This window comes from Pholcus phalangioides, unplaced genomic scaffold (genome assembly GCF_987345545.1).
Source record: "Pholcus phalangioides strain wild (caught in Gottingen) unplaced genomic scaffold, Ppha-v1.0 ptg000015l_1, whole genome shotgun sequence".
NCBI lineage: Eukaryota > Metazoa > Arthropoda > Arachnida > Araneae > Pholcidae > Pholcus > Pholcus phalangioides.
Genome location: NW_028301608.1, coordinates 21,449,296 through 21,473,548, shown reverse-complemented (window position 1 = coordinate 21,473,548; position 24,253 = coordinate 21,449,296). Strand labels below are relative to the sequence as shown.

General features: G+C 35.6%; 1 protein-coding gene, 1 long non-coding RNA gene and 1 other non-coding gene across 3 annotated transcripts in view; 1 reads left to right on the top strand and 2 right to left on the bottom strand.

Moving 5' to 3' along the window:
- Nucleotides 1-20,148, bottom strand: part of LOC149075671 (small ribosomal subunit protein eS19-like) — a 30,901-nt gene extending 10,753 nt beyond the window's left edge. Inside the window, exons 1-4 of the mRNA XM_089243162.1 lie at nucleotides 20,061-20,148; nucleotides 6,625-6,695; nucleotides 4,878-4,978; nucleotides 2,192-2,375 (exon numbers count right to left, since the gene is read on the bottom strand). Of these exons, the coding sequence (XP_089099288.1) occupies nucleotides 2,192-2,375; nucleotides 4,878-4,978; nucleotides 6,625-6,695 (356 nt within the window). The 5' untranslated portion in view covers nucleotides 20,061-20,148. The remainder of the gene's footprint in view (nucleotides 1-2,191; nucleotides 2,376-4,877; nucleotides 4,979-6,624; nucleotides 6,696-20,060) is intronic.
- LOC149075672 (small nucleolar RNA SNORD18) lies at nucleotides 14,046-14,114 on the bottom strand. The gene has a single exon (XR_016194234.1). It is a non-coding gene; the product is annotated as a small nucleolar RNA SNORD18 (small nucleolar RNA).
- Nucleotides 20,149-20,560: 412 nt separating the features above from the next.
- LOC149075670 (uncharacterized) lies at nucleotides 20,561-23,887 on the top strand. The gene is made up of 3 exons (XR_016194189.1): nucleotides 20,561-20,975; nucleotides 22,134-22,210; nucleotides 23,787-23,887. It is a non-coding gene; the product is annotated as an uncharacterized LOC149075670 (long non-coding RNA).
- The last annotated feature ends 366 nt before the right edge of the window (nucleotides 23,888-24,253 follow it).

Genomic DNA, 24,253 nt, shown 5'->3' with positions numbered 1-24,253 from the left:
GGTAGGGTCAGATCCACACAAGCAGAGATTATGGAGTATTTTTGCACTAGAAAACTGATCCCAGAAAAGAAATCAAAATCTTCCATTGAAAAAAGAAAATACATTACCGATATTAACAGTAAGGAGTGTCCAAAATAATGACATTTTGTGTGGAAAGATGCAAGTGACAACAGATAGAGATGTTGAGGTCAGAATTGCAGGATATAATCATAAATGCTTATATTAAATTTAGGGGAAAAACAAAATTTATCACCACAGATTATGTCAAAGGAGTAAATGGTTTCACTCATAAGTGTTCAGCCTAGGCGGTATTAAAGAATCACAGGTGAGATAATTTTGAAATCAGTATTACATAACAAATTTACATGAGTATTATTGTGGTAAAAGTGTAGAGTGGTAAAGACATGTTTCAACCAGAAGGGCGTGGTAGGGACAGATCCACACAAGCAGAGGTTATGGAGTATTTTCGCACTAGAAAACTGACCCTCCGCGAAGAAATCAAAATCTTCCATTGAAAAAACAAAATACATTACTGATATTAACAGTACTGAGTCTCCAAAATGATGACATTTTGTGTGGAAAGATGCAAGTGGCAAGAACCCAGATATACAGAGATGTTGAGGTCAGAATTGCAGGATATAATCATAATTGTTTAGAAAATCTTTGTTCATCATACCTCAAATTCAAATATGCAATAAAAATTCCCAACGAAATAGCTGAGAAAAAGATGTCCATAAAAATAGATATATATTTCTAAAATATAGCAACATAAATTTTTTAATTAATGCCCATGTACATAGAAACATTAAAATTCAGAACAAAAAAATTTCATTCCTCCTTAAAAATACATTAAAAAAGAATTAAATTTATAACGTAAGTACTGAAATGAATGAAATTTTTTTGTAAATTAAGTTTAGAATATCCCATTCAGGAGAAAAAAAAAATTTTCAAGTGCTTTTCTGTGCAATTCTTTTTTGTATCAATAAAGCTAATGTTCCTAATTAGAAACATTGACAGTTAAAAGGTTAAATATGTCAATTGTGTTAAGAAATCTACTTCCCCGGGAAAGCTATTCCATTTATTAACAATGCTATTAGAAAAAAATTCCCAGCAACACTGGTGTCTAAATTTACGCAAGAAATGAATTACGTCTAAAATGAATAGTTTCTAACACGTAATACTGTACTCAGGATTTTATTACAGTTCATCATGAACTATTGTGCATCCCCAAAGCAGAATGATTAGCACTGTTCTGTGACGAGCCCTCAGCAGACTGGAAATGTTCTGCGGTAAAAATCACTATACATGTAAATTTTTTTCTGAATTTTTTCTTAAAATTCTTCCAAATTGTTCTGCGATGTACGTAGCAGATCTTGGCACATTCTGCTTTGGGGTTGTACATCTAAGAGAACGCAGTCACCTGGAACACGCCGTAGCTGCAAGCTCCGGAGAATGGAGACTTGCCCGTACAGACTAATTCTGCACAAAAATCGTATCCGCAGGTCGAATTGTTGAGAGGTCGCATCAACAGAAGGCATTTGACAATTTTCATCTTTCAATAGAATTCATGAGGATTTTACATAAGATGGATAAATTCAGAAGCAGTGGAAGCTATGACGTATTCACTGTTTATAACTACAAATTTGACATATCGATACAGTTCACATATAGAAATTGCCTTGAGAAATTCCAAGCTTAAGGTCAGAAATATAAGAAAAAAATCATTATGATCATAGCCCAATGCTTTCATCATACCTCATTTAGCTCTGGTAATTAAAATAACTTAGCTGCTCATATACTCAAATCTTCCAACTTTAAAATATGCACAAATTGATGCTATTAGTTTCTTTAATTCATGGGTCAGATGTGAATTGCAAAAAAACATCCATGCCAAAAGAGCATTTCATATCAAGCCCTCAGATCTCATAATCTTCCTTCATTGGGACCACATCCTCTAGAAAGTTGTCTACTTTGTAAGTGAAAAGAAAATTTAGAAAAGAAAAAGGGGTGTTTTTTTTGTGTGGAAAGAATAGAAAGGGAAATACCAAGGAATACAGGAAACAGACAACTTGCACGAGGTCCTCCCTCTGGAATTATGTTGTAATCATTGGGCATTTATCAAGACCTCATTGAAAAAAATTATCTGTGCACAATCAACTACTTAACTCTCCAAAACAGATCTCCAACTTACCCATTCACATCTTGCTCCACCAGTTTAAGGTTCTCCAAAGCCTGTAATGCTTTACGAGCAATACTAGATGAACTGCGACAATAATGAGATGGTCTTGCACCTCTCCTATGCCTACCTCCATAGATTTTGGTCATGGCACCTACACCTGCAGGAGCTCGCATGTACAGATGCCTGGCAACAGATGCTGAAGAAAAAACAAACAATATATATGAAATCGATTTTTTTGTCTGCATGCATCTTCAATACTAATTAAATTTTGGGCAGATTTCTTTTACAAATACGAATGCCTTCAAAAGACACTAGCCTATTTGAACGCTGCATACATTGTAAGTGACCAACTGTAAACTGTAATCACGTTCTTGATATGAGGGACCTTGACAAATCGCACAATGGCAATACAAAACTTCAGATAGAAACACCCAAATACAGACAATTTAACAGACTTTCTCCTCAGACCACATATTATCGCCATGCATTCAGAAACACAGACCAAAATATTTTCAGTCATCATACGAGATACATTGAAATTAGGGTTGGCAGGTTTTTGACAGTTTAAACCGCAGTTTGTCATTTCAAAAACCATAAATATTGAATTTCAATTGAAAAAAAATTCCCAATTAGTGATATTCCGTACTTAGGATCAAAACTTTCCACATTTTCCTTGATAAGGCATAACGAAATTAAGTATTAAAATAAGTTATGAAAATAACTTTGTATTTGTACCAAATCTCACGAGGATGAATAAACTAGTAAAATTCATCATGCATTGCCCTCATGAGAGAAACTATGCAGCAACTAAGTTTTGTTACAGAATAGAATCTTGAGCAGACAAATTTAAAGCAGGGTTGGTAAAAAAAACCAGTTTTTGAAAAAAACCAAAAAAAAACTGGACTTTTTTTGGTTTAAACCGGGGGGTTTTTTTTTTTGTTTTGAATAGTATTAACATTAAAAACAATGAAATTTCTGAAAAATCATTCAAACTTCTAATAATTAACAAAAATAAAATGTTTATTAATGTAATATTATTAATCATATAATATATAAAGGGTTTTCTCCAGTTACTTTTATACTTAATTGGAAAGCTATTTTGCAAAAAGTAATAAAAATTAGGTGAATATAATGTATTTAATGAAGCATAAATAGATTAATTAGCAATGATTTACGACATACAGGGTGATTATAATTAAGGTTCTGATTTCAAAACACTGTAAAAAAAGAACGATTGTCAGAATGACTTGAAAATTGACATGAATATTCCTGAAAAAAATGCAATTTTATTTGATAAAGGGGGAAAAATACTTAAAAAATGTAAAATTAATGACATCCTTCAACATGTGGGAAATTTGCTCGCAGAATGGAAACGATAGCCAGTCTATAACCAGCAAAATGATACCTTATAGTATTGCACGATTTCATAATTCATGGGAACAAAAAAAAAAAATGAAGTAATTGAACAAATAACTACAATTTACTTAAGAAATGAGTTGTCCAAAATATGTTGTCCAACCTGAGGTTGAAAGCACAAAAATTGCTGTTCAACAACAGAATCAGAGTACGCTATGGTCATAATGTGGATGTTCTTGCAATCCAGCTTTATTAAACCAAATGCCCCCCCTCCCGTTAATATTCCCGAGGAACTTCTAACATATGGGGAATGTGCTGGAGATTGCAATTCAAAGTTTGCAATCTGACCACTGTTTATAACATTTGAGGTACCCCCACAACCAGAAGTTGCAAGGGTTAAAGTGCATCATGTCAAAATGGGTCTTCAGCAGCTGCTTTGCTGGTATTGCAATGTGCATCTTGATAGAAGTTCTATCCACACACTGATGCTGTGGAAGTGCCGAAATAATGTGGTTGCACAAAATAGATTATACTGCTGGCCAAGTACAGTATCATCTACTTGCATATTTCACACTTTTTTCTTTTGCGAAAGAAACTTCCATTGCTTCAGGAATAGCCATGCAATTTTTCAAGTCATTCGGATCAGTACTTGTTTTGGACATAATAGTTTTGGAATCAAAACATTCGTAATTCGGCGGACATGCGCTTTTTACTCCCGGAATGAAATTTTTTTTTCTTCCCCACAAAACATCGGGATTTAACACAATGACAATCGACTACAGTAATTTCTGCTGCTTCCAGTGACGACTTTTTTTTTTTTAAAACGGAAACACTCGAATTTGCACTTTAAAGCTGAAAGGGATTGCAAACCATCTTCAGTTCCACGATCACGGACAATATCGGGGTTTCGCGATGGAAAGCCCGATCAGGGACCGATAGTTTAAGTAAACAATATTTTCATAACCAATGGTGTGCAAACCATCTTCAATGAAACATGCTCTTCTCGTAAAGAAACGTTTCGTGGCTAGCAGGAGCAACAATTTTTTGGCGTCCTTTCCGAAATTCCGGGCATACTGAAGCAAAATTCGCTATTTGGAGCAGAATTCCCACCCTTGACACATACATATATATATATATGTATATACTGCTGGCAAGTTTTGGACATTTGTCATGTCAGAAACCTAATCCTGGCTGAAATCAATAACTTATTTTTGAGAGCCAACATGGTTCAAAAAGGAGGTCAAATATATGTATGATCCATCTTATTTTATAAAATCTTTTCGCTTAAAATGGGGGGGGGGGGAAGAGAGGAGGAAAGAGAAAGGAAGATCAACAAACTTACCACAACGGGTATAAAACCAATCATCATCATATGGAGCCAACTCTTTATGGATACCAGTTTTGACAACATCAACCCAATCTGGGACTTTGAGCTTCGCTGATCTGAAACAAATTAATGTGAAAATACAAACATGTTTATTTTAAACAAATCTGAAATTTTCGAAATGAGAGTCACTGTCTGGAAAAACCTTACTTATCAATAAAACACAGCTGCCAACCTTGGAGAAGAACAGAAAAATTTTCACAGTTCTAAATTTCGTACAAAAATAAAGATTTTTCATCTTTGAAAGTAAAAGATTTTTAAAAACCATCTGAGAAAACTTTACATAGTGCTAACTACTGTGGACTAGCCAGAAGTTCACAACCAGTAGGTTTACTTAGAGATGTAAAATTTTCGAGACTAATCTTTAGGAGAATATTCTCAGGAGGAATTTCTATTATAATGAACTTAAGAATATTCTCAAGTTCTTGATGAGAATAGTCTCCTGTTATTTATAATATAGTTATATATAATATCCTTAAGAATATTCTCTGGAAGGACTTCTTTTATAAATTACTGGGGATTGTTATTGTAACTTAGTTATTTAGAGAATAATTATTAAAATTATTAAGTTGATATTTAAGTTATTTTAATAGTCCTTAGAGAATGTTCTTGAATAGTCTCCTCGATGAGAATATTCTCCCTAGTTATACAAGTCCTTCCATAGTCTCTTCTCAAGAATTGTAATAACATGTATTATAATAAACTCTATAAATAACTTGAGAATAAGTCATTATTTTTGATAAGAATATTCTCTAGTAATTTACAGTAGTAGCCCGAGAGAATATTTTATGTCCCCATCTCTTTTCCTGTCAAGACGGCAGGAATATTAAAGTTTGAAAGCAAGAAAATGAAACCAACTTGGAAATGAGAGCGATACAGAATGCAAGTATGTAAATTGAAGAAAACAGTTCTGTATTTTCTTAGAATGAAGGTGATTGTATAAGAATAGCCTCCTTTGTCAATAAACTTTGGTTTAATTTTTTGTTTTAAACTCATTTCTGAAAATTTATCTAATTTTGAAATAATTTAAGGTCAAGAGTCAAACCCGAATCAAAGCCCGCCAACAAAAACAATCACTATCGAGCCTGAAACAAGACATGCAGACTCATTGGATACGATCAAAATAGATACAAGCTATCTCGCAAATTATGGATGTTAAAAGACCAAATTGAAGCTGACTGACAAATTTTGTCTTCCGCCTCCAAAAATATATTCGTGATTTGATATAATGGTGAAAATTACATTACGCTTGTGATATCATTAAAACAAATAGCCCCTTCCTCCGTAGACAAGTCCTTTGAAGATAGGAATTCTATAAAATCACCACAGGGTTTAAGCTACGGTCGCATTTTTTACAAAGTGCGAAAGAGAATCTTAGAATACGAAAGAAGTGGTAGCCACTTTCGCAAAAATAAGTACAGAAAGTACGGAAAGAGTAGACATCCAACCAATCATAGCATCACACCATTTTGCTATAACTTTTTTTTATCTAGCTTAAACTCTGAATCACAGGCAAAATTAATTTTTAAGGAGGTTTTTTGAGTCCGGAAGATTTGACAGTTGTGAAATATGAATAAGAAATTTGAGACAAAAAACTAATCCATAAGTTGGGAATTGACTGATAGCTTATTAAAAATACAATTATTGAATGAGTTATATTGTATCATTCAATTACAAAGTAATTAAATACAAACACGAAACTTACTTTTTTAAATGAGCAGATAAAGCTCTAACAAATTCATGTTGATTCACATCCTTCACACTCGTAGCAGGCATCTGGTAGATAGAAAAGTAAAAATTACACAATCATTACATAGCTGCCAACTTTTGAAAATGAAAATTTTCGCATAGACCCATATGTTATACTAAAACCACTCCGTAATAAATACAAAAGGCAGGGGTGGGAAGTGACTAAGTCCATTTCGGATCAGCAAAATATGGGATTCGGAGCAGATATTTAGAAAATGGAGCAGTGAAATTAACAAGAATATTTTCATCAACCCTCAACCCTTTTCAAAATAAAACTGCACTGTCTTTTGTTATCAAACATCTTTTCGTCAGCTTGATTTTTGTTTTTGGTGTTTTAGGCTTTTGACACCTTGTTTGAAAGAGCGGCTGTCATAAAATTTTTTGCACCCGTCTATTTAAGATGATTTTTGCTTATTGAGGGCACTATTTGCTGCCTTGAACAGCAGCACTTCAAATGAGCTAGAAAAGTTTTTAATTTTTTAATACTTGGAAAGAAATTGTTGCAAAATGGGAGAGAAGTTCGGAAGAATCAACTCTATGTTTGGCGATTCAGCACTCATTATCTGGCGAGATTGACGATCTGACACTCGTTATTTGGCGCTATTGACGATTTAACGCTCGTTATTTGGAATGGTTCGGATTTGGTTAGTTCTATGATCACGGACAATATCGGGGTTTTGCGATGGAAAGCCAGATAGTTTAAGTATAGTGGAATAAAACAGGCTCTTCTCGTAAAGAAACGTTTCGCGGCTAGCAGGAACAAAAATGTTTTGGTGTCCTTTCCGATATTCCGGGCATACTGAAGCTAAATTCGCTATTTGGCGCAAGATGTTAGTTTTGGCGCAGAGTTCCCACCCCTGAAAAGGGATTTTTACAAATAAAATAAAAAATAAAATCCCTATGCAAAAAACAAGAAATTGGAGGCCAAAACTTCAATGGCAATCTAAAAAAAATATTGTGTTCAATCAGAAACTGAACAAACATCCTGAATGGGAATGGCTACAAAATCAGTAGATGAAGGCAAAAAGTGGCAATTTTTGACTTCACATGGGTGATGTCAGTTTTTCTATCACGACCAATGCTTATGTCTAACACAACTTGTACAAAAGAAAGCCAACCCTTCTCTGGAACGCTTGATGAAAGGAAATTTATTGGGGAATAAGTATTTTTAACATTAGATATTTTTTGCTCATATTCAGTATTCATGTTTTGAAGTTACGTATGTGCGATAACAAAAGTTTTGACCACATGAGCATCACTATAATATTCAATTATCCAGGACTATTGGCTGCCAGGCTATTTCCCTGCACGATATGACAATTTTTCTTGTTACCAGTGTTTGGAAAACATCCTTAAAAAAAGAATTTCCCTCTATTCCTTTATTTACGACATGTGACATCATTTTGAAATGGGAAAAAAATAACAAGCAAGAATCTCTGCCCCGCAAGAAATTCCATAGGGATTCTTTTTTAAATGGAGTAGAGAATTTTTAGGGACAATTAGGGATTTTTGTAAAAAATCGGGAGACAGAAATGACGGAGAACTTTTTGGGAGGTCGAGAGATGAAGCTAAAATTCAGGAGACTTGACAGCTGTCATTATCAGGTGCAAAATACAATGCTCATTATTTCAAACACTTAGCCTCAGAAGCACATTTCTGCATAGAGCGACTGCACAAAATGCAGCAGGCAACTGCATGGCTATGAAGCTCTGATATGACGCAAATTACATCATCACAGGCAAAGCTTTAGAAACAGAATTCAATGTAATCATCAGATTTTCAATAGTTCAAAATCATGCTTTTGACAGAATAAGTATAATGTAACTTAACCACGAACAGATCAGAATGCTAATGTATACCCGCGTTTATACACATTCAAACAGAACGTTTTGAATTGTTCCGCAACAAGCCCTCAGCTGACAAAAATTTGAAAAAAAAATTTTCTTTACCGTATTTTCTATGCTGCCTAAAAGCCTGTTTTGCAACACGTCACAATTTAACATTCTGTTTCAGGTTCCCCCGTATACACCTACAGGGATGGGACGTGACAGTCCATTTCGGAACAGCAAATTGAGGATTCTGAGCAGATATAAATTGGAGCAGCAAAATTAACAATATTTTCGTTAACCCTCACTCCTTTTCAAAATAAAACTGCACTGTCTTTTGTTCAGTTTTTGGCGTTTCAGGATTTTGACACCTTGTTTGAAAAAGCGGCTGTCATAAAATTTTTCGCACCAGTCTATTTAAAACGATTTTTGTTTACTGAGGGCACTATTTGCTGCCTGGAACAGCAGTCCTTCAAATGAGCTAAAGATTTTCTATAATCTTCATAGATATAAATTATTTTCTACATCAAGTTTTCAATTTTTTATACTCAGAAAGAAATTGTTGCAAAATGGGAGAGCATTTTGGAAGAATCAAGATGGTTAGCGATTCAGCACTCATTATTTGTCGAGATTGGCGATTTAACAAGCATTATTCGGCAACATTGGTAATTTAACGCTCGTTATTCGGCAAAGTTTCTAAATTAACAATCGAAATATCTGGAACATTGTTCACGAAACATCAGGATTTGACGCAATGACGATAGACTACAGTAATTTCTGCTGCTTCCAGTGGCGAATTTTTTCCTAAAAATGGAAACTGACTCGCATTTGCGCTTTAAAGCTGATGATGGGCCGGTAGTTTAAATACAGCGATAGTTGAAGTACAGTGGAATAAAACACGCTCTTTTCCGAAAGGATCATTTCACGACAAGCAGGGACCAAAATGTTTTGACGTCTTTTCCGAAATTCCTAGGCATACTGAAGCAAAATTCGCTATTCGGCGCAGAAAAATACGAAAATACCCTATTGGAGCAGGATGGCACAAGATGTTAATTTTGGGGCAGTGCAGCGCAGAGTTCCCGCCCCTGCACTTATTTTATTATACAAGGTTTAAAAAATTAAAACCAAGCCAGACAAATTTCTTAGGCACACACAAAAGCATAGTTCCGTCTCTAAAAGACAAGTTTTTCATCTTTACAGAGACTTAATAACTACTTTTCATGCTGGAAACCGAAATTGAACAATCGAATATAACAAATTTTTGGACCAATAGATTTTGATTGCCACTGCCACCTGAGATTTATCAATGATTCAATAGCTCTTAATATATTTCACAAAAATTCTATAATTTATATCACACAAGTTATGCAACAGAAGTCTATTAGGAGTGATTGTGAAAAGAGCTAATGTTACAAAAATATTTCCTTATAGCAAGAAGTCTATTACATGCAATTTTCCCAATGATTGTGGTGGGCTGTCGTTAAAACAGATTTATACTGTACAAGTTATGAATGCAATATAATAGGACTCGAAAAATCTCAGGTGCCACGGCGATTAAAAAATTGGTATTTGTGCTGAAATTTTTTTTATATGTCTATGCTCGGCTTATAAAATACTTGACAGATCAAAAACAGGCACCAGACAAGCCCTGGTGCCTAAATAAATCTGGAAATTAAAGACAGTTACACTTCATAATTCTTGTACCTAAATCAGCCTCAGATGCACATTTCTGCATAGATCAACTGCACAAAAATACAGCAGGCAACTGTATGGCAAAGCAGCTCTGATATGACGCAAATTACATCATCACCGGCAACAAGAATTTTTCAGACATTATTCTAGTGGTTATTAAATTTGTCATCCATGGCTTTCCAGTAAAATTTGTTAGATATTTCCCCCACAGAAAAGAACCACTTCAAAACATATCTCCATTTAAGATATATGTTTTTAAAACAAATTAATATCTTCAGCTCGCTGTGATGCCCCTGACAAAAATTGGTGCTGCACACAGTGTGCAGCACCAATTTTTGTAAGAATCTCCCCTCCCCTCACGTCATCAAGTCAGCAAATCGAAAATCCCCCATCCATGCAGACGTAATACTTGAATGACCCCTAACATAAAGATACCCTAAAGTTATTTTCTGAAGGTTAAAAAAAGTGGGTTCAGCTATAGCGGCTGATCGGCTCGTCCTCCCCCCCTCCTCCTGTAAAACCAGGCGTGGCTCGGGCTGTCACTTTTAAAAGCAGGGTTTTACTAGCAGGTTTTCTATGCTGCGCGCAACGTGAATTACCCAGCACGACACGCCGCCGATTCATCAATATGAAAAGCAGTACAACTGTTTTCCTACAGAGCACAATACGGCTCACGACAGCGCTTTACTTCGGGCGTGATTGGCAGACTGCTTCTGGAGGAGTTAAGCGTCGTGTGCCGAGCGTTTCATCGACCTTCCCTTCATTTTCGTGTTGTGTCTCTTCCCTTTAAACCGGAGCATGCAGCCGATAGAGCGCATGACGCCAGGGTCATATACTATATAGCCGTCCTGAGCCGATGCGCCACGCTTGGAAAACGCAAATGCGTAACGTCATTATGTAACTCATTTCTGCCGACACAAAATGATCCAGTTAGGTTCACGCGGCACAAAAAGCCTACTAAGAAAACCTGGCTTCAGGGATGAACGCTCGTTACGGGATCCTAGGAGAGATAACCCCATTGTCTCTCATAGAATCTCTTGTGTGTGGATAGAGCCTGTTCCTCTTTTTTTTGCCTTTTTATTTACGGCAAATAATCTGCGAACAAGATTAGCTTTCCCCACTGGACTTCAGTCTTTCGCACTTTAAGGCGCGGCGGCGAAAAGATACCTTGTCGTCGTCCCTTACTCCAATGGAATTTTTTTTGTTTCTTCTTTTTCAGTAGCGAGTTGTAATGCGAATAAAACACGTCAAAAAACCGCGGAAAGCAGTGACATTTTGCGGTTTCTCGGAATTTTCATAGTGAGATATTGGCTGTAAGCAAATGGGAAGGAGGGATAAAATAGGAATAGTAGGAGAGAATTGCAGTAAAAAAGACGATTGCGACGAAAGTAGGAAAAATAGGAAAGCTGCGAGGTCTGCACTCAGTATAATGCGTAATATAAGAGGTTCGAGACATCGTTTCGACACATAAGTAAAAACTTTCTCACCACTGGGCATGGGGGGAACTTTCGGCTACTGGTTCAGCGGAGCGATGTCGTTCTACGGACCATCGATTTCCAACGCTGACCAGTTTGCGACATAGGCAGGAAAACACGTCAAAACTAGCGATTCGGTAAAAAATCATATTTTTAGAAGCAAAAGCGTATAATCGTATTAATTTACTAAATACGACAAAATCGTAACGGTTGGCAGGTATGCACAACCATTGGATGTTCCAATCCCATCCCCTGCTTTCACATTTCCTATTACAAAGGGAGAGAGCGTTTTTTTTTCTCTTTTCTTCCTCTTTATATTCGGGGGAAAGCTTCCTCTTATTTTTCCAGGCAATGCTATTCATCACCACGGGGAATGCCTATTCCAAGAAAGATCATCCCTTCAGAGAAAAAGAAAAGTACTTTTTCAGGCGTGGCTGCAAAAAGTAAGGAGTTATAAGGGCCCTTCCAGAAGGAAATGAAATTTGACCATTTTTGTCGCACCACGGTCATTTTCTGCACACGAGGGTTAATTTGACCGGGACATACTATTTATTGCCGATTCCAAATGGCAGGCTTGTTTTTTTATACTCAGAGAGGTTGGTGCGCTAACCCCTCGATGGGGGACTCCTGACGGTAGCAATTTTTTGCTGCAGTCAAGTCGCCGTTTTTTGTTGTACCCCTGTGTCAGGAAAGTTTTCTGACAAGGACGAACCGGGTATCGAACTCGCGACACCTCTAAACATCCTTTGGTACTTTAGGCGAGCATCTTATCGACCGGGCTACCGCGCCCAAGGAAATGAAAAGTTAGGAGTTTGTAAGGAAATGTGAACCCTGACACTATTACAATTAAAAGATGATTTCAAACATGAATGTGCAAGCATTACATGCAACATTATAAAAAAAATTAAATGAATAAAACCAGTCACATTATTCTGATTTTACACTTAAATTTAACTCTAAATTTTTATAATATACACAAACTAGTTCCAACCCAGTATTTTAAACATTGTAAAATGCTAAGGGGCCGTTCAAGTATTATGTCATCAACCACCCTTTATAAAAAATATGAGTTAGCATTTCTTTCTTAAAATTCTTCTAAATTGTTCTGCAGTAGCGCTAATTATTATGCGATGTCCGTCGCAGATCTTGGCACATTCTGCTTTGGGAATAGGACTTAACCTTATAAACACTTGAAAATTATTTTTTCAAGAACTACATGAATCCTGTTATCGAACATTTGAGGGAAAAAAACACCACCAAAATTTAACCTCACCTCAGATTATGTCAAAGGAGTAAATAGTTTCACTCATAAGAGTTCAGACTGGGACGGTATTAAATCATCACAGGCGAGATTTTGAAATCAGTATTACATAACAGATTTACATGAGTATTATTGTGGCAAAACTGTAGAGTGGAAAAAACATGTTCCAACCATAAGGGCATGGTGATATAGATCCACACAAGCAGGATTATGGAGTACTTTTACACTAGAAACCCCCTCCCCAGGAAAAAGTCAATCTTCCATTGAAAAAAATCAAAATGACGACATTTTGTGTGGAAAGATGCAAATGGTAAGAACACCAGATATACATAGAGAAAGTTTGTTTTTAAAACAAATTAATATCTCCAGCTCGCTGTGATGCCCTGACAAAAGTTTTGGAGCTGCACACTACTATTCCAATTAAAAGATGCGATTTCCATCATGAATGTGCAAGCATTGCATACAATATTATAAAAAAAATTAAATAAAACCAGTCATTATTCTGGTTTTATACATTAAGTTAACCCGAAATTTTTACAATATACCCTGCAAACAAGTTTCAACCCAGCATTTTGAACATTGTAAAAATGCTTAAAATGTTACAGATCATAGTTCATCAAAGTGAGCAAAACCCCCCTTAGGGGCGATGGAAGGGGACATAGCGTAGAAGCTTAATATAAGACTTAACCTTACTAACCTTTGTTATCGAACATTTGGGGGAAAAAACACCAAAATTTAACCTCACCTCAGATTATGTCAAAGGAGTAAATGGTTTCACTCATAAGAGTTCAGCCTGGGACGGTATTAAATCATCACAGGTGAGATGATTTTGCCTGATTTTGAAATCAGTATTACCTAACAGATTTACATGAGTATTACTGTGGTGAAACTGTAGAGTGGTAAAGACATGTCTCAACCGTAAGGGCGTGGTGGGGACAGAGATCCAGAGGTGAGAAATTATACAACCCTTTATCTTGGGCATTCATACCCCCAACTTACAATAGTAATTCATTCGAAGACCAATATAAGTTGAGGCAAAAACTCACCCATTCTAGCTACTTAGAACGATTGGCAACGACACACCGTCCTATCATAAGAGGTAGAACATTGTTATAGTAGCATTCTCTTCAGATATTGTCTGACATCAATTACTCAGAAACACGGACCAACGTGTTCTTATTCATCATTTGAGAAACACCAAACATTTACCCCGTGACTAATGCGACCATACAAGTATAATGCTAATTTATTAAAAGGCATAATATTTTCAACAATTTTTCACGTCAACTTGTAGACAATGACAATTTTTGAGGGGGGATCCTCCTCTAACCTTAAAAAAAGTCGCAGTTTAGAATGCAAACATTTGTAATTTTAACATTCCCCCCACAGAATACATTTAAACCTACTGCTTTAATGCAATGGTGTTTCATTTTGTGACTTGCAATAGGCAATTCCCTGTATTTTTTAATAGAGGAAATATGATTAGCCCACATATATGCAACTGACATTCCTTAATTCAAGTTTAAAACATTTTGAAGCAATATCTTAAGCGCAGTGTTTTACTGCTAGATTTCAGGCAACATCGTTTTATACATAGAAATATCTCAGGTACGCGTGATCAGTTTTGTTTTGAACATTATCTATTAATAATTGTATCATTGCTCTAAACATTTTCGCCCTAGTAGAATATAGGTTTAGAGGGGGATTTAATTGAAGGGGGCAAAAATTGATGGAAGAAATTCACAAAAAATTTCAAGCACATATAAGCACCTGGAAATGATTTTTTAAAAGGACAGTACAAACCTTTGTTATGGAACATTTGGGGGAAAAAGGCGAAAATTTAACAATACCTCACCTCAGATTATATGACAAAGAGTAAATGATATCACTCATAAAACCGAAATTTTTACAATATACCCAGCAAAGAAGTTTGAACCCAGTATTTTGAACATTTTAAAAATGCTAAAAATGTTAGATTCATCAAAGTGAGCTATATAGCCTCTTAGAAGCTTAATGTAGGACTTAACCTTATAAACACTTGAAAATGATTATTTTTCAAGGACTACACGGACCCAGTTAACGAACATTTGGGGGGGGGGGGGGGAAGCGCCAAATTTTAACCTCACCTCAGATTATGTCAAAGGAGTAAATGGTTTCACTCATAAGAGTTCAGCCTGGGACGGTATTAAATCATCACTGGTGAGAGACTTCACACGATTTTGAAATCAGTATCGCATAACAGACGTAGAAATTTACATGAGTATTACCGTGGAGTGGTTAAAACATGCAAAGTATATCCCAACAATACGGGCGTGGTGACACAGATCCACACAAGCAGGATTATGGAGTATTTTTGCACTAGAAACCCCCTCCCCAGGAAAAAGTCAATCTTCCACTGAAAAAACCAAATACATTACCGATATCAACAATAAGGCATCTCCAAAATGATGACATTTTGTAAGGTTACATCATCACATGTAATACTGACTTCAAAATCTTGCCTAACAGATTTACATGAGCATTACTGTGGTGAAACTGTAGAGTGGTAAAGACATGTCTCAACCAGAAGGGCGTGGTAGGGTCAGATCCACACAAGCAGAGATTATGGAGTATTTTCGCACTAGAAAACTGATCCCAGAGAAGAAAACAAAATACATTACTAATATTAACAGTAAGGAGTGTCCAAAATAATGATATTTTTTGTGGAAAGATGCAAGTGACAACAGATAGAGATGTTGAGGTCAGAATTGCAGGATATAATCATAAATGCTTATAAAATCTTTGTTCATCATACCTCAAATTCAAATACAATGGTACAACAGAAAATACCAAAAGAAATGGATGAGAAAAAGATGTCCTTATCTCAATGTAACGCTTTGTTTCACAAACAATTTATGCTAGCATCCACAGACCCTTCTTCTCCCCAGCGCGACCCAACCCAAAAGGGTAAAAGGCTTATATCCCGGGAGGGAGAGAGCCTGGGTCGTGACTGGTCTATCGGAGCATCCGCAGACCCCTTGTCACAATAAGAAAAACGTACAAGCCACAGACCCCTTTAAAAATATTCTGTATACAACGTAAAAACAACGAGTTCTCAGTTAAGCCCCCTCCCGAAATATCTCTTAAGACCCGTGGTAAGAACAGCTGCTTTTGACTTTTTCATGCTCCCTCAATGTGACTGAACTACTTTTAAAATAAGAAATGGCAAGGGTAGGAGAAGAGACTTAAGGTGAAAATGATGAAAACTGGATTTTTTTAACGAAAGTGCTGAAGGTCTGCCGACTTTCAAACAAGATTTCACTAACAGCAGTCATTATAAACGTGGTCTATTCAATTTAAAACTAAACATCGGAGGTTTTCTCATCAGACAACACATTATCATCAGATGCTCAGAAACACAGACCAATATGTTTAGTCATCACACGAGACTTCATAAGTGAAAAATAACATTTTAGATTTATAGTTTATATCAAATTTCGTGACTGATTCCCTTACTTAAGTTTCATTTGGTCATTTCAGAAGTTTATGCTTATGATCTAACAATCACATAGCAACTGTTATTAAATACGAAAAGTTCTGAATATGGAGAAAATCTATTCTGTGGAATACAAGACAATCCGATTACACAGACATCACCCTGAACCTGCTTCTCAATTCGATAGCAACAGCTTTACCAAGCACCAACTCCAGCCTCAGCACTATTACAATCTAATATGTTATTGTATATTAATATTACAATATGCTATAAAATACAGGAAGATAAAATGGACAGTTAATTCACTATATCATATACATTAGCTTTGCGATTATTTTTCATGCCAGACCAAGCTTTATACTTGCTAGAATTATTGGTAGAACTATAATTTATAGAAAACACCAGAGAGTAACATAAGTGGAACAGGTGCTGTACATTAGTGACATGGTTGTTGTATCGCAGTCAGAAACTCATTTAAGTATGTGACATTAAAGTAAATTGTGACATTCAAGTACACTGCATATTGATATGAACCTGCACAATTCACCCTTCCGAGTACATAGCTGCCTATTTTTTAAAATGAAAATTGGGGAGATTTTCGTGTGAATCCGTATTTTATACTAAAACCACTCCTTAATAAATACAGAAGCGATTTTTCTAAACAAAATAGGGATTTTCCACACATAAAAGTTAAAACACAGGGAGTAAATTCTACTTAAAAAAATGAAATTTGAGACCAAAACTCCAATGGTGATCTAAAAAAATATATATCGTGTTCAATCTGAAATGATGTGAACAAACGTTTTGTGCAAATGACCAAAATAATCAGATGAAGGAAAAAGTAAATTTTTAAAGAACACGTGACTTTTTTTGTGATACTTGATGTTTGACCTCACATGGGTGATGTTAGTCTTTCCACCATGGGTGATATTCATGTCCTTAACACAACTTGTACAAAAATAAAAATGCCTTTTTCTGGAACGTTTGACGAAAGGAAATTCATTGGGAATAAGTATCTTTAAAATTTGATTAAATATTTTTTTGCGTATCAGTATTTATATTTTATTACACGTATGTGACTTCAACAAAAAAAGTTTTGACCACATGCACGTCCCTGCACGATAGGACAAAACTTTTCTTGTTACCATCAGAAGATTTGTAAAACTTCCTTATACACTATCTACCAATAAGTATTTGGACACCTGTGATAGAAAAGAAAAACTAACTTTATTCAAAATCAATAGTTGGTAGAGCCTCCACGAGAGGCAATTACAGCGTGAACCCTCCGGGGCATATTTTCAACAACTCCTTGTGTGACGGCTAGTGGTATTTTCTTCTACTCGGCTTGGAGAAGACATGTCAGTTCCTTCACCGATTTTGGACGAGTAGGGCACCCCTTAATTCGGCGATCCAACTCGTCCCAGAGGTTCTCGATAGGGTTCAGGGCTGGGCTGGGCAGGCCAGTCCATTCGATGAACCCCCATTGGCACCATAGCAAGCCTTGGTTAACCTCGCAGTATGACAGCTGGCATTGTCATTCTGGAAGTAACAGGGGTCCACCCCGTGAAACTGCCACAACGTAGTAGGCACATTGTCATCTAAAATAATGCAGTAGGCATCGGCATTGAGCTTACCATGAATGGGAACCAAGGGTCCCAGTCCACACCAGGAGAAACACCCCCAGACCATAATTCCACCTCCGCCGAACTTGACTGTTGGCACAATGCATTCTGGCAGGAGACTTTCTCCAGGCAGACGCCAGACCTTGCCATCTGAACGGTATACAGTGAGCCTTGATCCGTCGCTCCAAAGAACCCGTTTCCACTGATCTACGGTCTAATTTCGATGTGCTCTGCACCACATTAACCGAGTAACGCGGTTGGACTTTGTGATGAAAGGCTTATGGACAGCAGCACGACCATGAAAACCAATCAGATGTGCTTCCTTACGGATGGTATCCATTGAAACAATACTCCCGAATGCCTGTTGAAACTCCTCGCAGATGAGGGCCATCGGTTGGGTGCAGTTCTTCCGAATTTCTCTGGACAGCACCCGTCAGTCTCTATCTCCCAGTTTCGTTGGTCTGCAGACTCAGGGCAAATTCCGACAATCACAGCTCACCTTCCACTTCTTAATTACATATGCCACTGTCGATTTTGGGCACTTCAGCTCGCTAGATATGTCCCTTAAGGATTGGTCATTTTTGTGATACCCGATAATTATACCTTTCTCGAAATCAGAGAGCTCCGAACTGCGCAGCATCTTGCATGCGACTAATGCAGATGTTTCCTACACGATATATACCGGCGGAGGACGTGACGTATCTCAGGACCGCAGATATCGTCATTTGCATAGGTGTCCAAATACTTATTGGTAGATAGCGGATATAAAAATAGAATTCCCATTACCTCCCCCCCATTTATAACATGCAACATCATTTCGAAAGGGAAAAAACATTTTGCCCCACAATAAATTCCTTAGGAATGTTTTTCAGAAGCGGGGATTAAACGAAATAAGGAATATTTACGGACAATTAAGAGATTTGTGATTTTCATAAAAATTTGGGAGATTTAAGAACTTGGGAGGTTGAGAGATGAAGCTAAAATTCGGGAGACCTGGCAGCTATGCCAATATTGTCTTGGATTCGCACCCAAGAATCAGGCGTTTCAATGCTTCAATACAGTCAAACCTCGTTAAACAGAATAAGCCATAGCTGTGCAAATTCCTACCCAAGGACAATTGGGACATCCAAAGAGTGACCCAGTAAGCGGAGTGGCGTGTTAAGCGTGTGACGCACTAACAAGGTTTAACTGTACAATGAAAATAGCTCTTGTTGATTTCCAAAATTTGTCACAAATTTCCCAAATCGATGTCCAAAAGAAAGACTCAAATTTTACTCTCCGCAACTGCTCACAATGCTCTTGAATATCGCTCATCAGAGGGAAAAAAAAGCTAAAACATCCTCAAAAATAGATTATAGTGTAGCTATTCCACTGTAAATCCAGTGCACCACAACTTTACTGAAAACTAGTACAGCACTCCCGCTAATCCGGCACATATCAGACCAGGGAGTGCCGAATTACTGGAAGGTAATTGGAAAAAGCCCATTTAAATAATATAAGCATCAGTTCAAAGGCATGTGGTAACTTGTTTTAATGTTCCATACAGCAAGGATTACTGAACGGGCCGGAATAGCGCACGGCCGGATTATCGGGTCTACCCACATGGCCTAATCACTTGGCACCGTAACATTTTCAACAGCCTAGACTTTTTTTGCGATTCGTACAGCGCGGATATTAGAAGACAATCGAGTCCAAGAAACCCATGCCCCAAATCTTAAAAGCCACGATGACCACGTGGCCCGGTGAAGTGGCTAAAACCAAGCTTCATACACATTCAAAATTGAAAATAAAGTAATAGGGTTCGTAATATTTTACACTATTTAACGATTAATACGTGCACAGCTGAGAAATATGGGCTAGAACTAAAAAAAATAGGCCATTTATCAACTAGGCTTAGCTAAGCCGCAATGGCAGTTGGGAGCACAGCGCCATATTTCCCGATTTACTAAACGATACTGATTGAAATTAATGAACTAATTTTCAAATGTTAGCGCAGTAATCTCGTATTTAAAAAGAGATATGAATTAAAAGACAATCTTACTGTGATGAGATATTCATTCACTTCCTAACAATCATGAAAGAAAGAAGAGCCACGCGAGCAACAACGACGCTGGGGTGAAGTTCCAGACAAAATGATCCGTTCGCGAACAAAGGCAGCGGTCTTTTCGCCGAACTGTGAGATGTTTGCCTTTGCACCGGCTTAGACTATGGAAAGGAAAATCTATCAAATATCTTGTTAGTATTCTGAAGCAATAGAATTTCATTGAAACATTTTAATTAAAAATTAAAAAGTAGCCGTTTGTAATTTTAGCGCCATCGGAATATTAAAAAAAAAAGAAGAATGTGTGATAACCACTGATCACTGGTGATAACTGACATACTAATGTAATCTGGGGTTACCATTTTCGAAAACTGAGAAAAGCGGACGCACAGAACGTCACTTCTGCTAATTTATACAACAGATGGCGACACTATACTAACGAAAAAAAAAAATTAACTATAGCAGGGGGTGAACTATCTCTGCGGTCCTTTGCCGAAAAAAAGTAGTTAAGCCCCGATTTGTCCTTAGATGGCCAGTAGTTCGACTTTTCGGTACTATCTCTAAGCTAAGGACTTTTTTTTAGTAGTTACTTAGGACCGCTGCTAAGGACTGCCTAGCACCAGTCCTAAAGCAGCAAGAAAAGTAGTTCACGGCGGCCATCTTGGAAAAGAAGAAATTTCGCCTCTGGCCGCGAGCTCTCGCTGTGATATTTAGCTATGAAATATGCTGTTTTTTTTCGAATTAAAAAATTTTTTACGATAATAATGACAGATAAAACTTGGATTATACCTTCGGTGTCATCAAAGTTGAAGTGATTCATCGTTATATCCTCAAAAACCTGCTGTAGTATACATACGTGTATGTTGACATCGGCGATCGAAGCCACGACGAAGTGCTAGCATGTTCATTACTGAGGTAAGAATTATTTTATTGCTATCGAACTATATAAGAAGAGTGTTTAGAAATATTCTTAGTATTTTTTTGCTCGGTAAATGCGTTATTTAAAAATATAAATGAACATAATGTCACGCAATCAATAGGGCAGTGGATCCCACTTGGTAACGCTGGAAAAATATCAAATAGCCCATGTATATTTTGGGTTGTATTGAAAATATTTACATGGCGAATGAAACATGAATCTTCAATTACGATAATATCAAATTGAAATTTTACATTCTATGTTTTTTGCTACATTAATTTTTTTTAATGAAAAATTATGTCTAAATGAATTGAGCACATGCGTAAATAAATAATTACAAATATAATTCATTGATAATAAATTATAGCACCTAAATGACAAAAAATTTTAATTAATTTTTTTGTGATGAGTAATGGTGAAATTGAAATAAAGCATGGTAAAAATTGGCAGTAATGTTAAATATTAAATTTTGTAAAACTCATGCACTAAATTTAGTGTAAAGGATTAAAATATAGATTTGATATTTTAAACTGTTCAAATGAACAATATTGTAATACTTAGTGGAAGTTAAATTTTCAGAAAAAAATCATATGCTACTACTTTAAAAATTGCACTCTGTAACTCGCTCTGAGATGAATATTTAATAAGGAATCATTATATTGTTTTGTTGATATAAAAAATGAAATTCGTACAATGCTGGGACTAAAATACAAAGTCTTAATTTCAGGCACAGTTTTTAGTGTTGAGGTATATATATTATAATGAAAGGAAGCAGATTAGTGTTTGAAACATATTACTACTTCAGTATTTGGGTTATGGCCTTGCTGTGTGTGTTCAAATTTTTAATTTCATTTCAAAAATGAAATTAATTTCATTTCAAAAATTTTTTGCCAAAAATTGTTTTTGATTTTGTGTGTATGGGTAACGACGGAAAAAAAATTTCCATGTCGAATACTTAAGAACTTTAAAATATAACATTTTGAGATGTTATGGAACTGAAACTTTTAACAAGCATTTATTTTTTAACGATGTTGTTAGTAAACAGCTGATATATATATATATATATATATATATATATATATATATATATATATATATTTTGTATATATACATTTGTGAGACTTTTCTAACTCTTGAAAAATTTTGTTTCTCAGGAACTTGGCTGTAGGTAGCTACGAAGTTATGTGAAGGTTTTCAAGGTTACCAAATAATTATACCAGAGCAAACAAAGGTAATTTTAATTCTTTGTATTTGACTTTGAGCAACAGTTTCCATTATTATTTTCATGTAAAATAAAATATTTCCATGCATGATTTGATGACATAAATTTTAACATTGTGTCGCATCATTTTCACTGATTTCATTTGTATCAACAACCATAGTGGAACAAATACAGTCGAACCTCCGATTTAATGCCACCATCCCACCCAAATAATTTTGGCGTTATATCAGATTGCAGACGTAATAGCGTTTCGGAGAGGCTGTATTACATAAATTCACACGTTTATTAAGAAATGTATTTCAGTGTCTCATTTATGTTGCATGATGAATAAAATAACCTATTTTATACACATTCAATTTTAAGTTGAGAAAATTCATAAAAATTGTAAACTGTAAAATCACTTGAATATTTCTCAATATAAAACTTAACAGAAATATACTTCCCTCTGAAATTATTGTAATTTCAGCGACACATTTTATATGTGCAAAAACAAAATAAGCAAGGGGGAAAGGTGGCATTGTTTTTAGTCCATACCATATTGGTTTCTCTCGAGAAATATCATGCTATGAGTAATTATCTTTATAATAATTTTTTCAGATACTATTGAAAGAACAACTCTTTTTGACATAATTGAATTAAGCAAATTAAGATAGATTTCTTAATGGCTACCTGTACCACTCAAAATTTGACCAGTGCAAGTAAAAACATGTATACTGTTGAAAAACCTGTCTTGGCTATATAAATGAGAGGGAGGACATTAAAAAAAACCTTTAGAAGCTTTGTTAACTGAAAAGCAATATTAATTCTTTGAAAATGTTATTATCATATTTACTGATTAGCAAATTTTGTGAATGGAAATATTAAAACAATTAATATAATTGACGACAAATAATATCATACTTTTTAACTAGTAAGACCATACAACACTGCAAAATTTCTATGTTAATTTAAATAGGGTTCCCCGATCCACAAGAGGTTGCTAAGGATGTGTTTTAGAGCGAAGCTGAAAGTAAAGTGAAAATTTGAAGTTAGCTGCGTGCCAATAGGTTTTTTCACTTCATCTGTCTGACCAAAATTTTAGGGTAGAACCATGGCTCGAAAAATTTAAAAACATTTTAGGTGCCGGCCAAATTTCTTGGCAGCCAAGCATATTTTTAGGAGAAATAATCCAAAGTAAAAACAAATTATATTCAACTTTTTCAGCACTTGGTGATGATCTTCACATATTGGAAGATGCAGGACATAAACTCCAAATATTTTGTGATCTGCATAGAAAATTTTAGGTGTCAGTATGATTTTCTTTTTTGCAATGTTGGCTCCTAAGATTTGTGAAGCCCTAGGTAAATACATCTAGACATGAACAAGTGCATCTGTGTGCAATGCCAGGCCTCCCTTGTAAAACACAGTTGATGCATTTTGGATCCTACTGTGATAAAATGGTGGCGAGTCGACAAAGTGCTATTGTGCACGAATTATCTCTACTTATGCAACTAAAGACTGTTATAATTTGAAATCAAATATACAGTACATTTAAAGATTGATAAGCATAATAACGGTGTTTTTTTCTTCCTCTTTCTAATTTCAGGTAAATCAACATTTGAAGATGCAGATGGAAATTTATGAATCTTAAAAAATTATATTCTTGAAAGATGTGATTACTAAGAAAAGTACAACCAATAAATTGTGATTATGATAACTCTCTATGAACATATGTTTGAAATAAAATGTTTTTGTATGACAAATCATGTGTGCAAGTTGTTATTCAATTCATGTTTCTATTAATCAGCTTCAATCATTCATCTTCTAATCAACTGAAATGAAATATACGATCAAATGGAAGTTATCAGGTGAAGTTATTTGTTGGAAGCTAAATATGAAACAGATAAATTGATGAAAGATCTTTAATATAGAAGTATATATATTTTAAATATTGAAGTATTCACTTGCATTAACAGGTAAGTGCTCATTCATAGAAAATAATGTTCTGATAATATTTTTTAATACTGGAGGAGAAACCCATAGTTTAAAATACAGAACTACAATATGCAGCAA